We start from the raw sequence: 19,478 nt of genomic DNA on the forward strand, positions 1-19,478 counted from the left end.
TAAACTATCTAGTGCAGAGAAATGCGAGTCCTAGAAGAGCAAATATGAGAAAATTGGCATGATGAGATGTTACGTCCTGATTTTGATAGTAACTAAGTTGTATGCTGACTAGTAGAGGGTTACAAAAGAGCTAGATCCTATTGCAGTGCTTATACGGTTAAGCTGTACTGTCTTGCACGTCTCTGTGTGGAGGTAGCAGGGTTCCTTTCCAGGTTGTGGGTAGTGAACTGTTTTCTGTATGGTGGCAATATCTTACCAGAGTGCTAAATGATATTTTTCATCATCTCTGCGTTTCTACTCCCCTCCAATTCCTGCACACACACAAAGCGACCTGCTGTTTACATCCAAGATGAGTAAGTGAAAAATGCAGAAGAGCTTCTTAAGTCAGACTTGAAATATCTGTTTCTGCAGGTGCCTAGCATTCGTATTTGCCTTTAAAGTCCAATTGCTAACTTTATATTTCCATTTATAGGCTCCTTTATTTTCAGCTAGGTGATGTCTACATGTAATGCTTGGGACAGATGTGGCTAAGGGAAAATTTGTTATAAGTCTGTAAGTCAGAATCAGTTGGATAGAGGAGGGGGAAAGTCCATTTCTGAATTTAAGAAAATGCAGACTGTTGTAAAATACAGGACGTGATTGATGTACTTGGTGAGACTGGAACAATTTGCATGAAACATCCTATGTTGTGTGTGCATCTGATGCCTTCCCCTTGTGTTTTCTGGATTCTTCTGCCTTTGGATTCTTCTATCTTACGTAGTTAAGATGAATAGATACTACCGTGCAGGCTTTACACTTCTGTGTAGACTTAAATCTATCCTTATTGCACACTTTGAGATGCAGGTTTTTAGTGGGGAAAGGGATTTTTAAGGTAACTGTTGTCTTGTATTGACACTGCTTTGTTAATGCAAAGATAAACACTGGTTATAGAAGCTCATGGTGGTGGTAGTGTCATACGGAGTGAGCTGTTACTGCAAATACAGAGGACCCACTTCACAGAGTACGCTGTGTCATTCTTTATCTAATCAGAGAATCAAAATTTCTGTGGTGGTATGTGCAGTGCTGTTCCTTTAAGGGAAAAATTTGTGTGTGTGAAGTGTCCCCAGAGTGCCTCCCAATATTTATTGCACAAGAATAAGCGTTCACTTTGTACATGGTGTACATGGCTTGCTGGTGGAATCGGGTATCTGCAGACACTTGTTGACTAACTTGGGCTTCAGAGTTTTGTTTTTCAAAAGCCTTTTGGTGCAAGCTAGTTAACTGTGCTTGCTCTACAACATGGATATCGAGAGACATTTATCCTTGGGCTAGATAGAGAGTCAGAAATTATATACAGGGAGCGTGGGCTGGGTGGGGATTACCTGTTCGCTGCTTTACCTCAGGGGAAGGTAAATGAGAAAAGCCTGTTTATGAACTGAGCCATTGCAACTATTGCTTCTTTTTCCTCTTGGTGCAAGTGAGAATGTCCTAGGGAACATGGGATTGTGTTTGGAGGACGAGTGGAATTTTAGATAGGCATGTTGCCTGAGGAATGTGCCTTAGTGTTTTGCTATTATGTTACAGTCCAGATAACGCTGAATTAATTTCCCTTATTCTTTCAGCTGTTTTTCAAGATCATAATGCATCAGAAAAATGAAAAACCATAGAAGATACTTGCTTTGGAAAAGAAGTCAGTTGCTGGCCCAGTCTAGAAGATGGACCACTGGATTTGGGCAGCCTGGGGAATACTGCTTCCAAAAGCAATTTTTCCTAGCTAAGAAGAAAAGACAGAGTGTTCACCTGATTGTGAGCTTAAATCACAACAAACTACAGAAGGCAGCAGGGCGGAAGGAAGGCACTTGAGCTCCAAAGCAGGTGGGCTCCTGATGCGCCTCTAAATGCAGAAACATATCAAAAACCTACTGTTGAAACATAGTTTTCCTTACAAAACTACTGAGAGCAAAAAGATCCTGTCCCTATCGCAAAGGCGCAAGTCCATCTGGGAAAGTAAGAAAACTCAACAATGAATCTTTTCAGAGTGAAGATCCTTTGAATGAAGAATTTGAAATTGGCTATTAGTAGCATCTCTGGCAATATCTATTATATCTCATGTGGTACGCCGGATGGTGCTGCCTTACCTGTAAAGAAAGGTGGTTTTGTTTATAGCGGGGAGGAGAGCAATAATGATGAGGGCAACACAGTCCTAGTAGTTTTAAACAACTATAAAAGGAAATGCTGTTGCAAAGGGAGTGGAATGGAACTTGTGGCCCCTTGACAACTATAAAGAGCTACAAATTTAACCATCATACTGTAAAAAAGAGATCTATCTTTATGATGCATAAGAAACTTTCTATGGTTAGGTTTCGGTATAGAATTATAAAATCCCTGGAACTTCAAGCAAGAAGCAAAACCTGCAAATTGAGAAAAATCAAGCCAAGGTGGGTGCAGAAAGTTACAAGGGACCATCAAGAGACGCTTCAGCCAGATTTTGAAAGTGGATTGTGTAATTGGCTTTCCTACTGGAAATCTAAAAGTAGCTGTCTTTGGAACCAGTACAGCTTATCAGATATGAACAATATTACACCCAAATCTTTAGGTGAGGAGAACAAAATACATGCATCTGAGATCTGCTACGCACAGGATGTGTTACCGTGTGCTGAGCCACGTTCTGAGGAGCCAGAATCCGGAGGGCAGGATGGCCGTGTGGATGCTGCCCTGCCAGAACTGCATGCTAGAGCTTCTCCGAAGGCAGAGACCTTGCACCAGGTGGAGACCAACAGGGCTCTGGCAGAGGATCATGGCTCTGACATTTTCATCTCCGTGACAGGAAAGGAAATTCCTGTTTCAGGTCAAGATGATGCAGGATCTAATGAGGTTATGGGTATAGATGGAATCGTACTGTTGCAGTCCTCCTTGCAGGATTCCAATGTCAGTGATAATTTTGAAAATGGACCTTTATCCATGGAGATGGCACAAAATGAGGACAGCTCTAGCCAAATGGAAGTAGAGGGCTCCTTAAATCTGGACATTTTTAGTGCAAAGTTACTGGATCACCCTTACTGCAAAAGTCCTCTTGAGGAGCCTTCACCAGAAAGCACAAGACTGAAATCAGAAATGCAGAAGGGAGGCAAAAGGGACAGTCAGAAAGCTTCCCGGGTGGCTGATGAGCAGTTGGCAACATGGCTTTGTGGTATACCTTTTATATATCTTAGGGCTTCCAGGAGTTCCTGAAAACTGCTGGGTGTATCGTGCAGTTTACATGTTGCGTTAATTCCTTTATTAAAATGGTTTCTTACTGTGAATTATAAACATTGCTTAGCAAAACACTTAATGAAATGAGGCTGCAGAGAGGGGAGCTGCATGAAAGAAGGACAAATCAATGCTTATCTGACAAGCTATTTTGAGGAATAGTTGCATGGTGCCTCTGCTGCTCTTGTTTTAGGGAAAAAAATGTAATGGGAATTTTTGTGGAAAATGTTGATAGACATTTGAAATGTCTTTTGTCATCTGGTTTCAGAAGATGATATGGGGTTAAAACTTCCAATTTTTTAAATGTTTGACAAATATTTCTCTTAATTGGTTTTTGAAAATCCTTAGTGTTCTAATACTTCCTTCCAGCCTTATCCTCTCTTCTCTTCCTCTGTCTTAGACAGAAACTAAATCACTTAATCGATCTCAGGTTTTAATAGCCAAATATTGCTCATTGTCACTTAATTTTCTCTGCAATTTTTCATAAAGTAGGCTTAATGAATCTTACTAGACAGTATTTTTTAAAAAAGGCAAGACTAGTCTTAAAGGTTCAACAAAAAGTCTTTGGGATTTTTTTACTCGGTGCTGAGCATGCAGTATTTGATAGCCTCTCTAAAGAGGAACATAGTAAAAATAGTAATTGGTGTCTTATTTATGTATAGTAGCATGCTGTACACATAGGAGCAGTAAAATAACACATTGTGCTACCTAGTACCATTAATATAATGTTTGAGTTCAGTGGTGTTCTGATAACTGAAGTCTTCCTTTGGAGAAATTGGCTTCATAGGTGCCCATAAACCTGAAGCCGGTGCCAACTAGTGTTAAAGGGATTGTCTGAAGTTTAAGATGCTCCGATTTCTCTGCCTGCTTTTTTGCCCTTCAGTTTTGCTATTGATTCTCTAAAGCAAAAAGCAAAGAAGGAGACATGGGACCTGAAAACATGATTTAGCTTTCCCCATCCATATCTGCAATTTAGTGTGAGATGTGTTTCTCTGTGGCTTTATGTGAGCCAGCAAGGACCAGGCACTATGTGAGAAATTGGTATCACAGTGAACAGACCACTTCTGCAATGGATTTTTAGTTTGTCCAGCAGAAAAAGGGATGTAGTCCTTCTCTAACGGTCAAGAACCAAGACTGTATCAGAGTGGCAAAGGTTAAAATTTTGTGGTCTGATAGGCAGTCATGTTCTTTTTCATGGGAGGCCTGAATAACTGAAAATAAATAAAATGGAAAAGGCAGACAGCAAATGCATTGAACTTTTGCACACTTGACGATTTTAAGAGAGTTCTTACCCAGCTTCTGCATGAAAGTAGGTGAGACCAGTTGCCATTTTCTTCGGAGTTGAGGGTTCCTGTCCGAGGACTGAAGCCAAGTCTACACTACATACACATTCATGCTGATCTCAGCTGAAAAGCTGTAAAAAAGGAGTTCTAATTTTGGTGTAACTGTGTGCAGGAGTTCGTGTCTCTTTTATAAATGTATAAAAATAATAATTAACTGCACCCTAAAAGGTACTGCTAGCCTGGCAAGAGTTCCTAGGGTAGATGTGTGAAGGAGATATGAATGTTAGAGGTGGTCTTGGGTTTTGAGTTTCTCTGCAGCAGCTGAGCTCCAAGGTTAATGGGCTGCAGCATTTAGTGCATTCTGATGCGCTCTGACGTATCAAACAGAGCTCCATGGTAAATCCTGTTTGTGATGGGTATCTTGCATCAGGTCTGAACTTTGTATTTTCCTCCTTGAGTTACTCAGTTACACCAGTGTAAGTGAGGTCAGAGTCTAGCTAGAGGTCTCCTGGAGCTCTGCTGCGGTTGGTTGTAACTACAAGAATAGTCCCTTTGTGTGTATGTGTAAAAACCTTTTAAAATTCACATATATATTAGAAGAGAATAACGTACACTTGTAAGCCCCATGCATCATCTATCTAGACTTCTAGCCAGAGTGAGAAGTGTTCTCCCTGTCACAGTGTACTAAGATGTAAGGATAAAAGTCGTTAGGCAAGTGTGTGGCAGAGTTGCGAGGAAGGTTATCTTCCTGTGAAGAATGCTTCCTTGTTGTCTGATCTCACTTTTCAGTCCTCCCTTCCTTCTGTCACACATCTGGGTGTACTTCTTGCTGTATCTTCACTGCTTTCTTGGCTCTTTCTGCTTTGTTCTGGGTCTCTGTCCCTTTTTAGTTTTTACTTACTGCTGTTCTTCTGGCACTTTTTCTCTGTCAGATGTTTCTCTCATCTTGCTTCTTCCCATCCTGATCTTTGGAAGTTTCCAGGAAATATTGCTAAAGCCTTAGTAAGCAGAGAGCTGAATGTACACTGCGGTGTCCAGTGGTGCGCTCTGCCATCGCACCCTGGCCTGAGAAGAATCCTGGAGTTTGGGATAGTGCGATTTCTCTAAACTCTACTCTCAGATCCAGCTTTCTGTACACAGAAGATGTGTTATCTGCTGCATTTGAAAATTCATTTTCAGAAAGCTGGACAACTTGGTGGATTTTTTTTTTTTCTTATTCACTAGCAGGTGTTGAAATCTTGTTTGCCATTCTCTTTCATTCTTGAAAGGTTTTGGATGCTTGGGTGGGATTTATGTCTCCAGTGTTCCAGTCTTATGTCTGAGGAAAAAAAAGAAAACTTATTTCCTAGGTTTTTTATTTCCTCCAGCATTCATCCCTTCATTATTTCCTAGTTAATATCTTTGTTTCTGGTGTTAGGGTTGCCCAATGCTTTCTCAGGCAGTGGCAGGCTGGCATGGCTGTCTGTGTCACCTTAAGTGCCATCCCTAGGATACACGGGTGAATTAGTTAAACTTGCCAAGTGTCTGGTGTCTTTTCTGTTTGCAATGGTAACAGCAGAGGAGCTGAACAGACTGCAAACGCTCTGCCAACCAAGGCTGCTTACATTTGAGGAGAGTAATTCTGCATACCGTAAGGACAAGATACTGAGTTTTCAATGAAAACTGTTGCAGAAACTGATGGCTTTTCATGTTGCAGTAAAAATTACTTAAGATGTTAATTGAAATAGGGAGGGGGGTGGATTCTTTAGCACTGGTATAATTAGTTTGATGTAGAGATGTGTGTATATTGCAAGAATGGAGTCTGATCTTTTCCTGTGAAGCTGAGTGATCAGATTCCTGCTTTTTTATTTTTGTCCTCCTTCCCCTGCCCCCGTTTTTATTTAATGTTGCCAATTTGAGCTTTATTTTTCTTAAATATATACTTGCCGTGTGTGGTGTTATGTGTTGGTTGGGTGCAGAATGATTGCTGCTCGTACTTCGAAGCGGTGACTGCTTTATCGGACTAGTGAACTCTGAAGGTTTTTTATATGTTTGCACTTTCATTTTTCTGGTGTATTTAAAGGATTCCTAGATGAAGTTATGAAGAAGTATGGCAGTTTAGTACCACTCTGTGAAAAAGATGTCATGGGAAGATTAAAAGAAGTCTTCAATGAAGATTTCTCCCATAGGTGTGTAGCAGTATCAAATTCTAGACTTTGTAAAGGACAAATTGCTTGTATTGCTACTGCATGCTCCACATCTAACACCTAGCAGAACAGAAGTCCATTTGACATGACCCTGACTTATTATTTTTTCTACTTTTTCAATCCTGTTTTAGAAAACCTTTTATCACCAGGGAAATCATGAAGTATCGGGAAAAACATCCAAAAACCTCTACTTGCGATTTCCGGGTCTTCTATAATAAGCACATGCTAGATATGGATGATTTAGCAACACTGGAAGGCCAGAACTGGCTGAATGACCAGGTCAGAGATGCTTGGTGTTTATGTGCTTCCTTACCCCTTTTTAGCCCGCGTGAGGGTATCAGTTGTTCACCTTCTGCTGCGTTACAGGTGGACTATCCTTACTTTGCACTTGAGAAATGGTGAGCAGCTTTTACAATAGGCACAATAATAGCAGTTACAAGTCTGGAAGATGAGAGGTGTCACAACTAAACTGTTACCTTTTGAAGAAATGATGTTTCACTGTTCTGGGAAAATAGTGGCTACCCACGTAGGTTTTAACATCTTGCCCCATCCCCAAGCTTGAACAGATCACAAGAACAGCAGAGTGAAGCAGCAGACTGGCCCACAGCCAAAAAACCAAGGCGGCTGCAGTGCCCAGGGCATGCACCAGTAGTCTTAAATTGAATTAAACTGCATTTCAGATTGAGGCAGACCTCAAGCAGCCAGTTAGTCTCTCTGCGGGCTGACCACTGTTAGTTCTGGAGTGCTCGTCCTTCAGACTACGGCAAAGTGTTGCTATAATTGCTCACCTCCTTATTGCTGCTTCAAGTGTGAAAGGTCCTACGTTTTATGGGAACTTGTGAATTTGGGGGTTACAAAATTGCTCTGTACATATTCAAATATTTACTAACTCTTACAGATAATTAACATGTATGGTGAACTCGTAATGGATGCAGTCCCTGACAAGGTGAGGGTTTTTGTTATTATGCAAATGTACCTAATGAGAGATTGAGAGGGAAGGGTGAAACATTGAATATTTCAGGTACAGATTCGAGATTTAGCTCAGGGATGTTCTGAGTGGTTTCATTATAATTTGTTGCTATCTGCTGTCAAATTTTCTTCCTTTCCTGTGCAGTTTTCAGTGCTGTTGCTCTTGTTTCAGGAACTTATTGAATTAGCTCTGCAGGTGGTCTCTGTGGTAGCCTGATGTTACTGATGTACCTGTAGAAGACAGATGCCCTGGTTTTGCCCATCCTTTCTCTCCTAGAGGTTTCTGTCCCCAGCATACCTGCTTCTAAAGTTTTTTTTATCCATGCCCTTGCTCACCAGTCTGATGTTTCAGCTGAAATTTTTGGTTAAGATGGATTTCTGCTGAGATGACAAATCGTGAATGGTAGCATTTGAACCATGCACATGTGCTGCTTGCACTGACCCACCTGCCCACGTCATAGCTCTGGGGGCCCTAACAGCTCAAACTGCCAGCTTGCCTGCCTGGTGAATAGGAATTGATGCAGAGCTGCTTGGTTCCTTGGCAGAACTGACTCTGCAGGGCAATTTGGTTTGTGCATCCTCAACAGAATGGTTACAGCTTTCCAACAGCAGTGTCTGTTGGTGGCAGTTTGGGGGAAAAAAAAAAAAAGGCAAAAAAAAAAAAAAAAAAAAAAAGAAAACATCCCCCATCCCACCCCCATTCTGTGACTAAATTTGCAGCAGTGGCAATTATAAAAAGCCATCTGTTTACTAGTAGAGCTGAATGATTTTCAGGTGAGACCACAAAGGAAGAAGCAAGCAAAGCCATTCTTAGATGAGCTCTGCATAATGTAACTCTTAAAATCTTCAAGCTCAGAAGAAAGAACGTTGTTGCTTTGATTGGTGGTGATGGTGATTCTTCATTAGTATTCTCTGTACTTCCCAAGCGTGTGCTAGGGTTGTGGTATTGGAGATTGTATCTGTTTGCTTGTGTCTGCTTTTTCTTCATAGTGCATAATTGAAATCCTCATGGGAGATTTTGTGCTGGTACCTCAGAATGTGGTTTTGAAGTCTGTTGGCATAGCTAATGGGTGTTAGACTGTGTTTTCAGATGCTGAATTTTCTAACTTTTTTTTAAGTAATAACTCGAGCCTTCTACCACCTCTACACTAGCAGAATTATTAAAAACAGCTGTTGCAGATTTCCATTTGTGTTAATCTGTTCCTGTAATTGCAAGAAGCTAAGCACAGGGAATAATAGTGTTAACCTGGAGCTAGATAATTATTTTTTTTTTTTAACACGAGCCTACTTTTTTGCCATAGATGTAGGTTTTTAGTTATAAAATGGATGTGGTATAACTTAAAAATGCTTTTAAACAGCAGAATATTGTTTTTTGTCTGGAGCTGGTCATAGTAGTTGAATACAAATGAGTGTGTTGTTGGATTAAATCTCATAACTGTTTTAATAATATTGGGTTTTGAGTCTCAGAGCTGCCAGCAAGTAAAACCAGAAGTTACTCCCTTCTCCACCACCCTCACTTTGCCAGTCCAATGTTCTTTAATCCCTGTAAAGAAGAACAAAACCTCATAACGCCTTATCCTGGTGTTTTTCTCCCAAGTCTGTCCCCAGCAAAAAATCACCTGTAAAGCAGAACAAAACCTCATAACACCTTATCCTGGTGTTTTTCTCCCAAGTCTGTCCCCAGCAAAAATTAAACATGATATGCCCAGAGGTACAGAAGCGTAAATATAAATGCTGCAGTGGCTTACATCATATATTATAGGGAAATAAGGCTTGCTTTATTTGCTTGCTGAAGAACAGCAATAGTTTAGGTTGGCAAAGCCTCTGTTTGTCCCTACTGGGTTCTGTTTCTAAACCTGCATTAAATATTGCCTTATTACAAGTTGTTTTGTATAAATTATCCTGGGGGAAGGGGAATGACTCTGCATGAAGATTTCTGTGCTCATTCCTCCTCTCTCTCTTTTTTTAGGTTCATTTCTTTAACAGCTTTTTTCATAGACAGCTCGTAACCAAAGGATATAATGGGGTAAAACGATGGACTAAAAAGGTATCTTTTAACTCTGTGTCATCAGTGCTCTTGTTCTTTGGGGCTGGGTTGAATCACTAACTTGAAACTGGGTTAGGAGGTATCTGCAAAGGATGGGTTTGCAAAGGAATGATACAAAGTGGGGAGAGGTTAATAAAAGGTGTAGGATGGCACTAGTCAAGTTAGTATGATTATGTTGTGAAAATGTACTTTGAATGGCTTAATCTTTAGTGGTAGGTTGTCTCCTGTGTACATTCATGCAAGCCATTAATTTATCTGCAAAAAATGTCTCTCGGTGCTCCTGACAGGACCAGGTATGCTGATCTATGGTAGAGCACCTTTTAGCTTAACCTGGGATTGTGTGATAAAATCAAATTGTTACTCCTGAGTAACACATACAGGTACTAGAAAGCAGAAATTAGAGACCAATAAGCCAAACTGTTGTTAACATGGCAAGAGCAGACTTCACCTTGCTTTCCAGAACCCATACCAGATTATGGCTTGTGATATTTCCTGAGGTGTAGCTAATACAAAGAACAGTGTGCTTTCCACCCCACCCCCCCCCCCCTTGAACATTTGTCCTTTCTAATGTGGGAGATGAGGCAAGACTAATCAAGGACCGTGTTTGAATATATGATCTTTCTGCAGAAGCACTTAAATAGCACACATCTGTGAAATCCTAGAGATGAACTCATTATCCGAATATAAAATCTATTTGTATAATTTATTAAAATCTCTTTTAAAAGAGTCTGAATATTGGTGCCTAATATTCCCAGATGCTTTAAAAGTTCTTTTTCTCCAGCAACCCAAGTTTTGCAAAAACCCCAGAAGTGAAGGTAGATTCTGAAAGCAGAACCTGTATTCCTGTTGCTGCTGAGGAGGGGACCAGATGAGAGCAGGACAGTTGTTCAGACATTTAAATTCCTGAAGACTCTCTAAACCAAGAATGAGAATTAAGCAGTTTGTTGGAAGGATTCAGCAGACTGCTTAGTCCTGCAATATGCAATTAAGGCAAAGTTGTTTCTGCTTTTTAAACACATCAGAGTATTGTACCAGGCTTTATAAATGTGCTTTCCTGGGATATACGAAGCCGGAGCCTAAGACATGCTCTTCTGCACCTAGCTGCCGTGTTTTCAAAGCTCCTGTTTGTGTCTGTCCCATCTGCCCACACTGGCACTCCTGCTCTGATCCACTGTTGTGTCAGCTAGCTGGCTGCACTGTCTTGGTGAAGCGAATCTAGGTTGCCACCATTCTTTCTGTACATCAGGTCTTAACTAAAAACCCTTCCAGTTCTTGGCTGACTCTATCCACTCTTCTGCTAGAAGTTTGCATGCCTGCAGCAGTCCCACAACTAGGGTCACATGAAGACCCTCGAGTTTACCATGGTTCTACTGTTGCTGGACGTCACAGAAGATGTAGTTCATTTATCTTATTTCTTATTCCAGTTTTCCTTTGTGGCCTCAGCTTGCTGCTGGCTGACATCTCTTTGCTTCTCTGCAAGAATGATGGATTGTTGTGTAGTGAGTGTGTTGTAATCTGGTCAGGAAGCAGTTGCTGCAGGTGGGAGCAGGGATCATCCATGCTTGTGAGTGAGTACTGTTGTGAGCGAGGCGAGGCTGGTAACTGCTGTGTACGCTCAGACCTTTTTGTGTTTTCAGCTTCCCACTGTTACTCAAAAAAAATTCACTTTTCTTTCCTACAAACCACCTGCCTTTACCAGTAGCACAGCAATTATATACTGTTCAAATTGCACAGTACTTAAAAACAAAAAAAAAAAGTACAGAAATCTTCCCACAGGATGAGTTCATTTAGTTCAGTATTCTATTTTTGCTTATTTTCTGGACTGTACCACCAAAACCCCAGCAATTAGACACTTATTTCAAGAGGAACCGGGAGAAGGAAGATCATGAAAGGCCCTGGCTTGGCTGACTTACAAAAGCATAAGGGCTCATCTGCCACACAGACGCCAGGGGTGTTGTATCTGTTCTACTTGTTCCGTACTTTAAGACCTTCTCCCTTCTTTGCTTGCCTGTGACCACAGTACATCTGCTACGAAGTTAAGTTCAAGAAAGAATGAATCTGCTCTGCCTTCAACCCCTCCTTTCCTCTGCTCACCAAAGCATCACGCGGTCCTTCTTTGGTTTCCTCTGACAAGTCACAGAGCCTGTGTTACAGCAGAGGGAGTCAAACTGCACCAGCTTGCTGGTTTTGTGGGGTGTTTGTAATCAGAACTGCTTCTGTCACCCATGCATGATGCAGCTCTGATAGAAATCTGTGGTGCTCGCACAGCAGGAGTGTCATTACTGAAGATACATAGCTAACCCAAATGAAGGCTCTATTGTATTACCATCATTTCTTAAGAAATCCCACTTTAACATCTCTGTCAAAGTGCACTGTGAGCAGGATTTTGCCACAAATACAGTAGTGACTAACCCTGGTACTGTACAATACTTCACAACTTTCTGGGCTGTAACTATTTTTGTGCCTGCTGATAGGTTGTATATGAGATAAACACAAGGAATGTGGTGAAAGAGTGGAGGGGCGAAAGAATTCTTCAGTTACAGGGTGGCAGAGAGGAGACTTGGATATGATTAATCTTTTGCTTTGCTGTGTTCTGCCTGTGGAATTGTCTCTAACGTATATTGTTCTTCTTGTCAGGTGGACTTGTTCAAAAAGACTCTCTTGTTAATTCCTATTCACCTGGAAGTCCACTGGTCCCTCATTACTGTGAACATCCCCAATCGAATTATTTCATTTTATGATTCCCAAGGCATTCATTTTAAGTTTTGCGTAGAGGTAAGAGTTACAGCTGTGTCTGCAAAGTTTGAACAACCTCCCTCCCCCTTTTTCTGTTCAGCTTTAAACTTTAAATGCAGTATGTCTACTGTCGTCCCGTCGTGTATGAAATAAGAATCAGCTTTTCCTGCTGAGGAGTCTGAAGCACAGAACTTGAGGGTCACACCAGAGCTGGGAGTTGAGGTCAGATTGCCTATTGTCTAATTAGCCTACCATGTAATTGGCACACCCTTTGTGGCTCTGTCTTGTCACTCCCACAAAAAGCAGGGGCTCAAAGCCCCGTGCCACAGGGAAGCAGGCTAGCCAGAAGGGGAGAGTAAAGGCAATTCTTTCAACTGTTAAGGGAGACGTGTGTAGGAAATGATAAATTATGGTCCTTTTTGGGGAAGGTTGCCTGGGTGAGAGAACAGGACTGAAGATGCTGTAGTGTTGCCCACTGGGGTTTACGTGTTACTGCGCTATTAACAGCGTGTTGCCTTTTTCCTCTGTCTGCATTGGTATGGGGTGTGTACCTCTGATTATAAAACAGCAACCTTTTTTGAAGCTGCAACCTGAATATTGGCGTTAAATTATCGGTCTTCCTGATAGAGAGCAGCCAGGAGATTTTTGCTGGGACTAGCAAATTGTAATGACCCTCTTACAAAAGCTAATTTTGTCAACCTAATTGCTTGCCTGATGCAGCAGCCCTCTACTTTTAACTGTGTGTAGTTGTTGGCTTACAGAAGAGTAGTAATTATTGTACCCAGGAGAGTTCCCAGCTAGGACTTCTGAATGAAGATACTAGTTTCCTGCTGGCATTTGTTGAGGATGAAGCTAATGTTTGTTCTGGGAGCGAGAGACCTCATGCTCTCCAGCTTCTGAACTTGCAGCATAAACCAGGGGTCCCTCTCAGCAGCCCTACAGTCTTGCAGTGTGGCCTCTCCCATCCGGCTCCAGGCAAGGCATTTGCACTTAAATGTCTCACAAACATGAGATGCTTTTATTCTTGCCCTTTCTAGAGGAAGGGCAGCTGATACCCAAAATGCCAGTGTGATCCACCCACTAAGGTGAACGTTGGTGTGCTAGAGTGTGTTTAACTTGTGCTATAAAACACCAGCCTGTTTACAGAGAAGTAGAAGGATTTGCTTAACCCAAGACCATAGGCTCATTTATCTTGCTTCCTTTTCTTCGCTTGTGTCAGACTATTTTTTCCTGTATGTCACTAAAACTCTCCCTGGGGCTTTGTTGATTAGCTGCAGAACTCAAAGCATTTTGTATTGAGATTCAGGCAGGAAAATGCTATCGTATTGAATGTAAGGGTCTTGGTCTCAGCCAGGTAAGCCAGGAGAGAACACACGCCAGACTGCACCGCGTGTCTCCGCATGACTGAGAGCACTCTGACTCTGTGCCTGAGTGCCACAGCTAGTCTAGTACTACGTATACCAGTGTGTGGTGGGGGTGAGGGGTGTTAAAGCTCCCCGTGACAGACCAAAATGAGCCTGGATGGTAGAAGGCACAGTACCCACCAGAGTTCATTTCTTTACCTCTGCATCTGAGCTCAGCTCCTAATGCTCACCTGATATTTGTCCTCGTCAAAAGGCTACCAGCAAAGAAGTCAGTGTCTCTCTGCTGTTCTTTAGCTGGTGAATAATGTTGTTGCTTTTTTTTTTTCCTTTCTTTTTTAAAGAACATTCGAAAGTATTTGCTGACTGAAGCAAAAGAGAAGAATCGCCCCGAGTTTCTTCAGGGTTGGCAGACTGCTGTGACAAAGGTAAATGGCAGCACTTCAAGCCCTGGAGTCTGCATTTCTGAGAGATTTCAGGAGGTTGTTTCTAAACCCATATATCTGCACAAGTAGTAAATTGTTCTATGCTGACCACGTGGAGGGTGCTAGGAGCCACAAAGGTGGTTACACCTGGGAATTAGAGCTCTGTCACTCATTCAGCTCCTACCGGGTCTTTAGTACTTTCTGCAGGTGACTTGGTGATCTAAGCCTGTTCTCCAGGCAATTAAATATCCCTGCAGCGAAACCTGTAGTGGTGCCCATGTTGGCACAAGGTCAAGGACTGAATGAACTGAAGACGCAGCTTCTTCGCTTCTCCTGAAAGGACTGTCCTGAGCTATGCCAAATGAATGGGATTTGGTGAGGGAGGGAACAGACTAATGCTGCAGCTGCCTATATTTTATATTTGCTATGGAGAGAGGGCTTTGGTCTCCAGGGCTATTTGTGGCACATTGCATTTGATCACAAGTAAACAAAGTCTGGCAACAACAAAAGGAAATAACTTCTGTGTAGTGTAAATGAGGGAATATGTGATTTGCGTAGCCATCCCATAATGGCTCCAAAGATATAAAACAGGTCATTGCACACTAGACGTACTCCCAACAGCTCCCTCCTCGTGCAGGTTTATTTTTAGATGCTGAAACAATAATGAAATGATTCCTCTCTGCACTCTTGCACACCCTGTGCAGTCAGAGTTTGTCCTCCTGTATTCTGTGAATTAGATGATCTGGGAGTTGAAGAAAAATAATTACTTTTCCTCTTCAAGTGCCAGAGACATAGCAGCACTAGTGAGTGGGACTTTTTAGCTCCATGTGTCAAAATTGAGCATATTTAAAGAAATAACGAAGGTTGAAAGTTATCATTTGAGACTGCCTTGCGCGCTCCTGTTGTCTGATGATGTGCCACTCTTCGTGTTCTTTGAGACCCTGTGGTGTGGCTGGGAGAGGAAAGCCACTGCTGGTAGCATGGATGCTGAGAGTAATCTTCCTCTAGGCCTGCGTGGCTTTGCTGATATAGTTTGGTCCTGTGTAAAGCAGATAATGCTGTACAAATGTTTATTTAAACTAATTGAGAAGCTGTTCTGTGTAGGTCGCTAAAAGAAAATAAACTTGAAAGAAAGATTTGTAATTTGTTTTCTGTCCTACGCTATATATTTTTCTAAGTGTTAGGTGTTATTCTAACAAGGTGTTGAGTGTCACCTTGCAAAAGTTGGGATCAGAATAAGTAATTACAACTCCAGTTTCTAGTGCTGCAGAACAGCTAGTTCTGAGAACGGGATGACTGATAGTTATGCTGAATCTCCTTTTGGACTTTAAGGGAGAATTAGAGAATAAAAGGGTGAGTAAAGATCTAACATGTCTCTTCTTGTTTCTTTTCCTTTTAGTGCATTCCACAACAGAAAAATGACAGTGACTGTGGGGTTTTTGTGCTCCAGGTAAGAGTGCCGCTTTTTAAATATCAGTGGCCTATATTATTCATATAGTAAATATCTTTTTTTTTCAATCAAGCCTTTTCCTTTTCCTCAGTACTGCAAGTGCCTCGCCTTAGACCAGCCTTTTCAGTTCTCCCAGGAAGATATGCCCCGAGTGAGAAAAAGGATTTACAAGGAGCTGTGTGAACGCCAGCTAATAGACTAATAAAATGCAGCCAACCTAATTTCTCTGGCATTTCTGACAAGTTGCAGCTGGTGTTTGTGTACTTGAATTTCTGAAAAGTTCCGTGAATTTTGAGCGATTCTCAGCTGAGTGGTGTGGCCACTGTTGTTACCTCAGTTTTTTGACAAGCTCTTTAACTGGCAGAACATAACAGAGCTGCCGTGAAATATTCCTAATGTCAGTTTGGTTCTCTTATGTTCTTTCCTGTATTTAATATTTATTATCTCAGCATGCATATAGGCAAAGCATGCAACTAAAACCATAAAACTATAGATTTGGTGCACCTTCGAGATGTAGCTAGAAATGACACACAGGTGAATTTGTCTGGAAACATAAAGATGCATGATATGTTTTCTGATGCAATAATGCTTTGAATGTATCAAAAAAATCAATGCCATAAAAAGAACAGCTAGAACCTATTTGATAGTTCCATTGTCCCTGTTGTGGCTGTATAATACCCAATTACCACTTTTTAGGGTAGTAAACTCATTTACAGATTTAATTTGTGGAGACCCCTTTTTTAAATAGTTCAAGTTGCTAATAAAGATTGTTCTGTTAACATTTATCCAGCTGTCATTATCAGCCTGTCCCTATAGATAAAATGCAGCCTTTGCACAAATAAAGCTTGTCTGTATAGTAAAAAGTACAGAGGTGTTCAGTCACTCAGATTGATGGTATGTTCCTATATGCTGCAGAAGTCTCCATGATGTGTGTATTAAGGAGAATTATAAAGCTGGCCCTGAAGAGTCACAGCTTAGATACTAAGATAAACTCCTTGGCTATAACTGTTTAAATCTCAGATGGCTTTGAGTCGTTTTTCAGTTCCACAATATGCAGTGAAATGTACCATTTCAGCCTCTCTCCTTCAGCTCTGTCTTCAAATGAATTCCCTTTGAGCTTGTTGTCTTTAACCTCCCATTGGCTTTTGCCTTTGTTCAAATATAAATTAATTCATTTCTGCTGCATCTGCTGTTTGATTGTCTCAAACATTCCTAGTTTTGTTTGCGTTCAGTAGCACTGATGGGTCTGGTCGGAAATAATAGCACTTGTGGTGGGTGCTGTACAAACCACAAGATTATGTCATTCTGCTCCAGGGGGTGGGAGGCTGGGAGTCCAGCTCAGAACTTTGTGATGGTGGTGGTGGTGGTGCCACTGGGCAGGGGTGAGTGAGGGCAGCGGATCTTGAGACACTTGTTTTTTCGCCTTGGTCTGTAAACTGTGATGTGCTCCTTGCTGAAGAGAGATACTTTTGTTTGAAGAGACTTGTATGGGACCGCTACTATTTACTGCCAGCAAATACCTTATCTGGCAGAAAAACACAGCAGAAAGTGTAAGCCCAGAGAAAAACTATTTTCAGTGCTAAACGTCATCTGTTGCACAGTCTCACTTTGTGTCTGTCCGTAGTAGCCCTGACTTCTGATGAAGGAAAACCCCTTTGACTTCCCTGTCTTGCAAATTAATTCAGCCTTGAGCTAAACCAGGTGCAGATCCCTCCTAGATTATGGGACGGAGCAGGGAGAAGTGAGGGAGGGCCAAGCGCCGTCAGACCAAGCAGTGGAAACGTGTGCATGCTGTGCTGTGCTACAGAAGGTCCTGCAGTGTCCTTGTGTGATCCCACTTCGCCTTGTTGGCAGCTGGCAAGGACTGGCTTAATTTAGCAAGATAAGGAAGGCCTTAAGCACTTGGTTCAGTAATTTAAACAAGGAACTTACTCAATCAGAAAGAGCCTTAAGATCCAGATGGGCTAAACATACGTTTGCCCATCGGATGGTGCACAGCACCCCACAGCACGTGGTTTGTGTTTCCCTGAAGTGTTACTGATACAAACAGCAGCACCTTCGCGGTGCGAATGACCGTGAGCAGCGCGGAGGGTGACTTCCGTGAAAATTGAAACTTGGGATGGTGTTTCTCACGTGCTAGCGTAGAACATGTAAGCCACTGCTGCTGTTCTCGTCTTCTGTGCACTGCTGTGTCACATGAATGGTCCGGATCCTCATGCTGCCCTGTGGTACCAGCTGAAGTGATCCAGGTTGAAACTAACCCAGTGGGCAGAGGAGTTCTCACCTCCGTCAGTGTAACTTGTCATGAGTGTGTATACCCGCATGAATGAAGAGGGAGAATTGGGTGGCTAGGAGGAGACCTGAAAGCAGTGCCCACTTTGGATGCGTGCAGATGAAGCTGTATCCTCAAGCAAGGCTCCCTGCAGAAAGGGAGCAAAATACAGAAAGGGAGCTGCATGAGTGCGTTGCCTTTATTTTCAAAACTTGAACTGTTTGGTAAGGAAGTTTGAAAGGTGTGCTGTGACAGTGTACCAGCCTGGGACACCCTTTTTTTGTGGTGGAAATTGCCTCATTGATGGGTATTTTGCGCTGCATGGGAATGTGCTGGAGCACTGGACCACAGGTAGTCCTTTCCTGAAGCTTGGTGCCTGCTACTGTTCGGTAGGAATCCATCTTCCTCTATTTCAGAGGTTGGGAGAAGCCTTTAATCGTGATCCCTTTACTGGTGGCACCAGTAAAAGCACGGTATTTCTGTGAACTTCGTGTTTGACAGGAACACGGATGCTTTGAAGCAAGTGCATATGTGTACCAGATCGTTAGAGGGGAGAGGGGCTTGCATTTAAATCTGCTGCCTTGTGAACTGGGGAACAGGGTGGGGAAACATGCATGTTGGAAAGTACTTATGTGCTTTCTTGTCATCTAGAGGTTTGCTGACAAGTGTTCCAGTTGGTTACGGGGCAGCACAGAGGGGTTACACTTGAGTCTCCAGCTGTGAACACACCAGTGAGAGGCCGCTGAAAAAAAAAGGAGGGGAAATTGAAAACAGAGCTAATGTAAGCAAAGTATGTTGGTGCAGGGTTCAAATTAATCACAGGCAGTCAGAATCTCAGCCTCTGTAATGGTGTATCCTGTGAAACTGGACTAATTAACTCCTCCTTGAGAATGTCTTTGATGCCTTAAAGGAGATGGACTCCATAATCTGTAGTTACTTTACCAGTTCTTAAAACATTCAGAACTGTGTAGAGTGTTTTTATTATGGGAGGCACATTTATGTGGCTGTAGTTATGGCTGTTGGCAATTCCATTAATGTGATATTCAGAATTTTATAAATCACTCTGAACTGGTTTGGCTGATACTTAAATTTCACTACTTGTTCCAAAGAGGTTGTCTTGCAGTACCGATTTAGACAAATAGTCCCAGACCTGGTGAGGCCTCCATCTCACCCATGACACATTGAAGCTACCTGAGTTGTAATAAACCTTAAACACAATTGGAAAGGAATTACTAGTTTCCATTTTGTTTGCTTTAGTCTATAGTCTAAAATGACTGCGCGGCTGATACCAATCAAAAAATGCAAAACGTGGCCTTGATTCTGCAAGGTAAGTAGAGAGATGCCTGCGCTGAGCTGTTAGATACTGGCAGGACAGAGGCTGGACCTCTGTGCTATCTGACATGCTGCTGCTCTGTTCTTACCTGGCCCTCTTGAGTGTGAAGGTGATATTTTGAATGCTTCACTTGCACTGATTACCGAGCCAGACAGGCTTGCAAAGAGTTGCTGGCTTGTGTTGAATCT

At 42.1% G+C, this 19,478-nt stretch overlaps 1 protein-coding gene and 1 long non-coding RNA gene across 3 annotated transcripts in view; both read left to right on the forward strand.

The window, feature by feature from the left end:
* The window catches only part of LOC308072422, a 144,851-nt gene extending 143,240 nt beyond the window's left edge, over nucleotides 1–1,611 (forward strand). Inside the window, exon 4 of the long non-coding RNA XR_013931663.1 lies at nucleotides 1,602–1,611. This is a non-coding gene — a long non-coding RNA (uncharacterized lncRNA). The remainder of the gene's footprint in view (nucleotides 1–1,601) is intronic.
* A 454-nt stretch (nucleotides 1,612–2,065) lies between these two features.
* The window catches only part of SENP5 (SUMO specific peptidase 5), a 118,761-nt gene continuing 101,348 nt past the window's right edge, over nucleotides 2,066–19,478 (forward strand). The window contains exons 1-9 of one of the 2 annotated variants that reach the window (XM_080409188.1): nucleotides 2,066–3,169; nucleotides 6,574–6,679; nucleotides 6,829–6,976; nucleotides 7,596–7,643; nucleotides 9,636–9,713; nucleotides 12,351–12,488; nucleotides 14,155–14,238; nucleotides 15,635–15,685; nucleotides 15,777–16,870. In XM_080409188.1, coding sequence (XP_080265314.1) covers nucleotides 2,212–3,169; nucleotides 6,574–6,679; nucleotides 6,829–6,976; nucleotides 7,596–7,643; nucleotides 9,636–9,713; nucleotides 12,351–12,488; nucleotides 14,155–14,238; nucleotides 15,635–15,685; nucleotides 15,777–15,887 — 1,722 coding nt within the window. In that variant the 5' untranslated portion in view covers nucleotides 2,066–2,211 and the 3' untranslated portion in view covers nucleotides 15,888–16,870. Of the gene's footprint in view, nucleotides 3,170–6,573; nucleotides 6,680–6,828; nucleotides 6,977–7,595; nucleotides 7,644–9,635; nucleotides 9,714–12,350; nucleotides 12,489–14,154; nucleotides 14,239–15,634; nucleotides 15,686–15,776; nucleotides 16,871–19,478 lie in introns of those variants that run through there. The other variant, XM_080409187.1, reaches the window with a different exon arrangement.

The sequence above is a fragment of the Falco punctatus genome, assembly GCF_963210335.1.
Source record: "Falco punctatus genome assembly, chromosome: 13".
Classification (NCBI taxonomy): Eukaryota; Metazoa; Chordata; class Aves; order Falconiformes; family Falconidae; genus Falco; species Falco punctatus.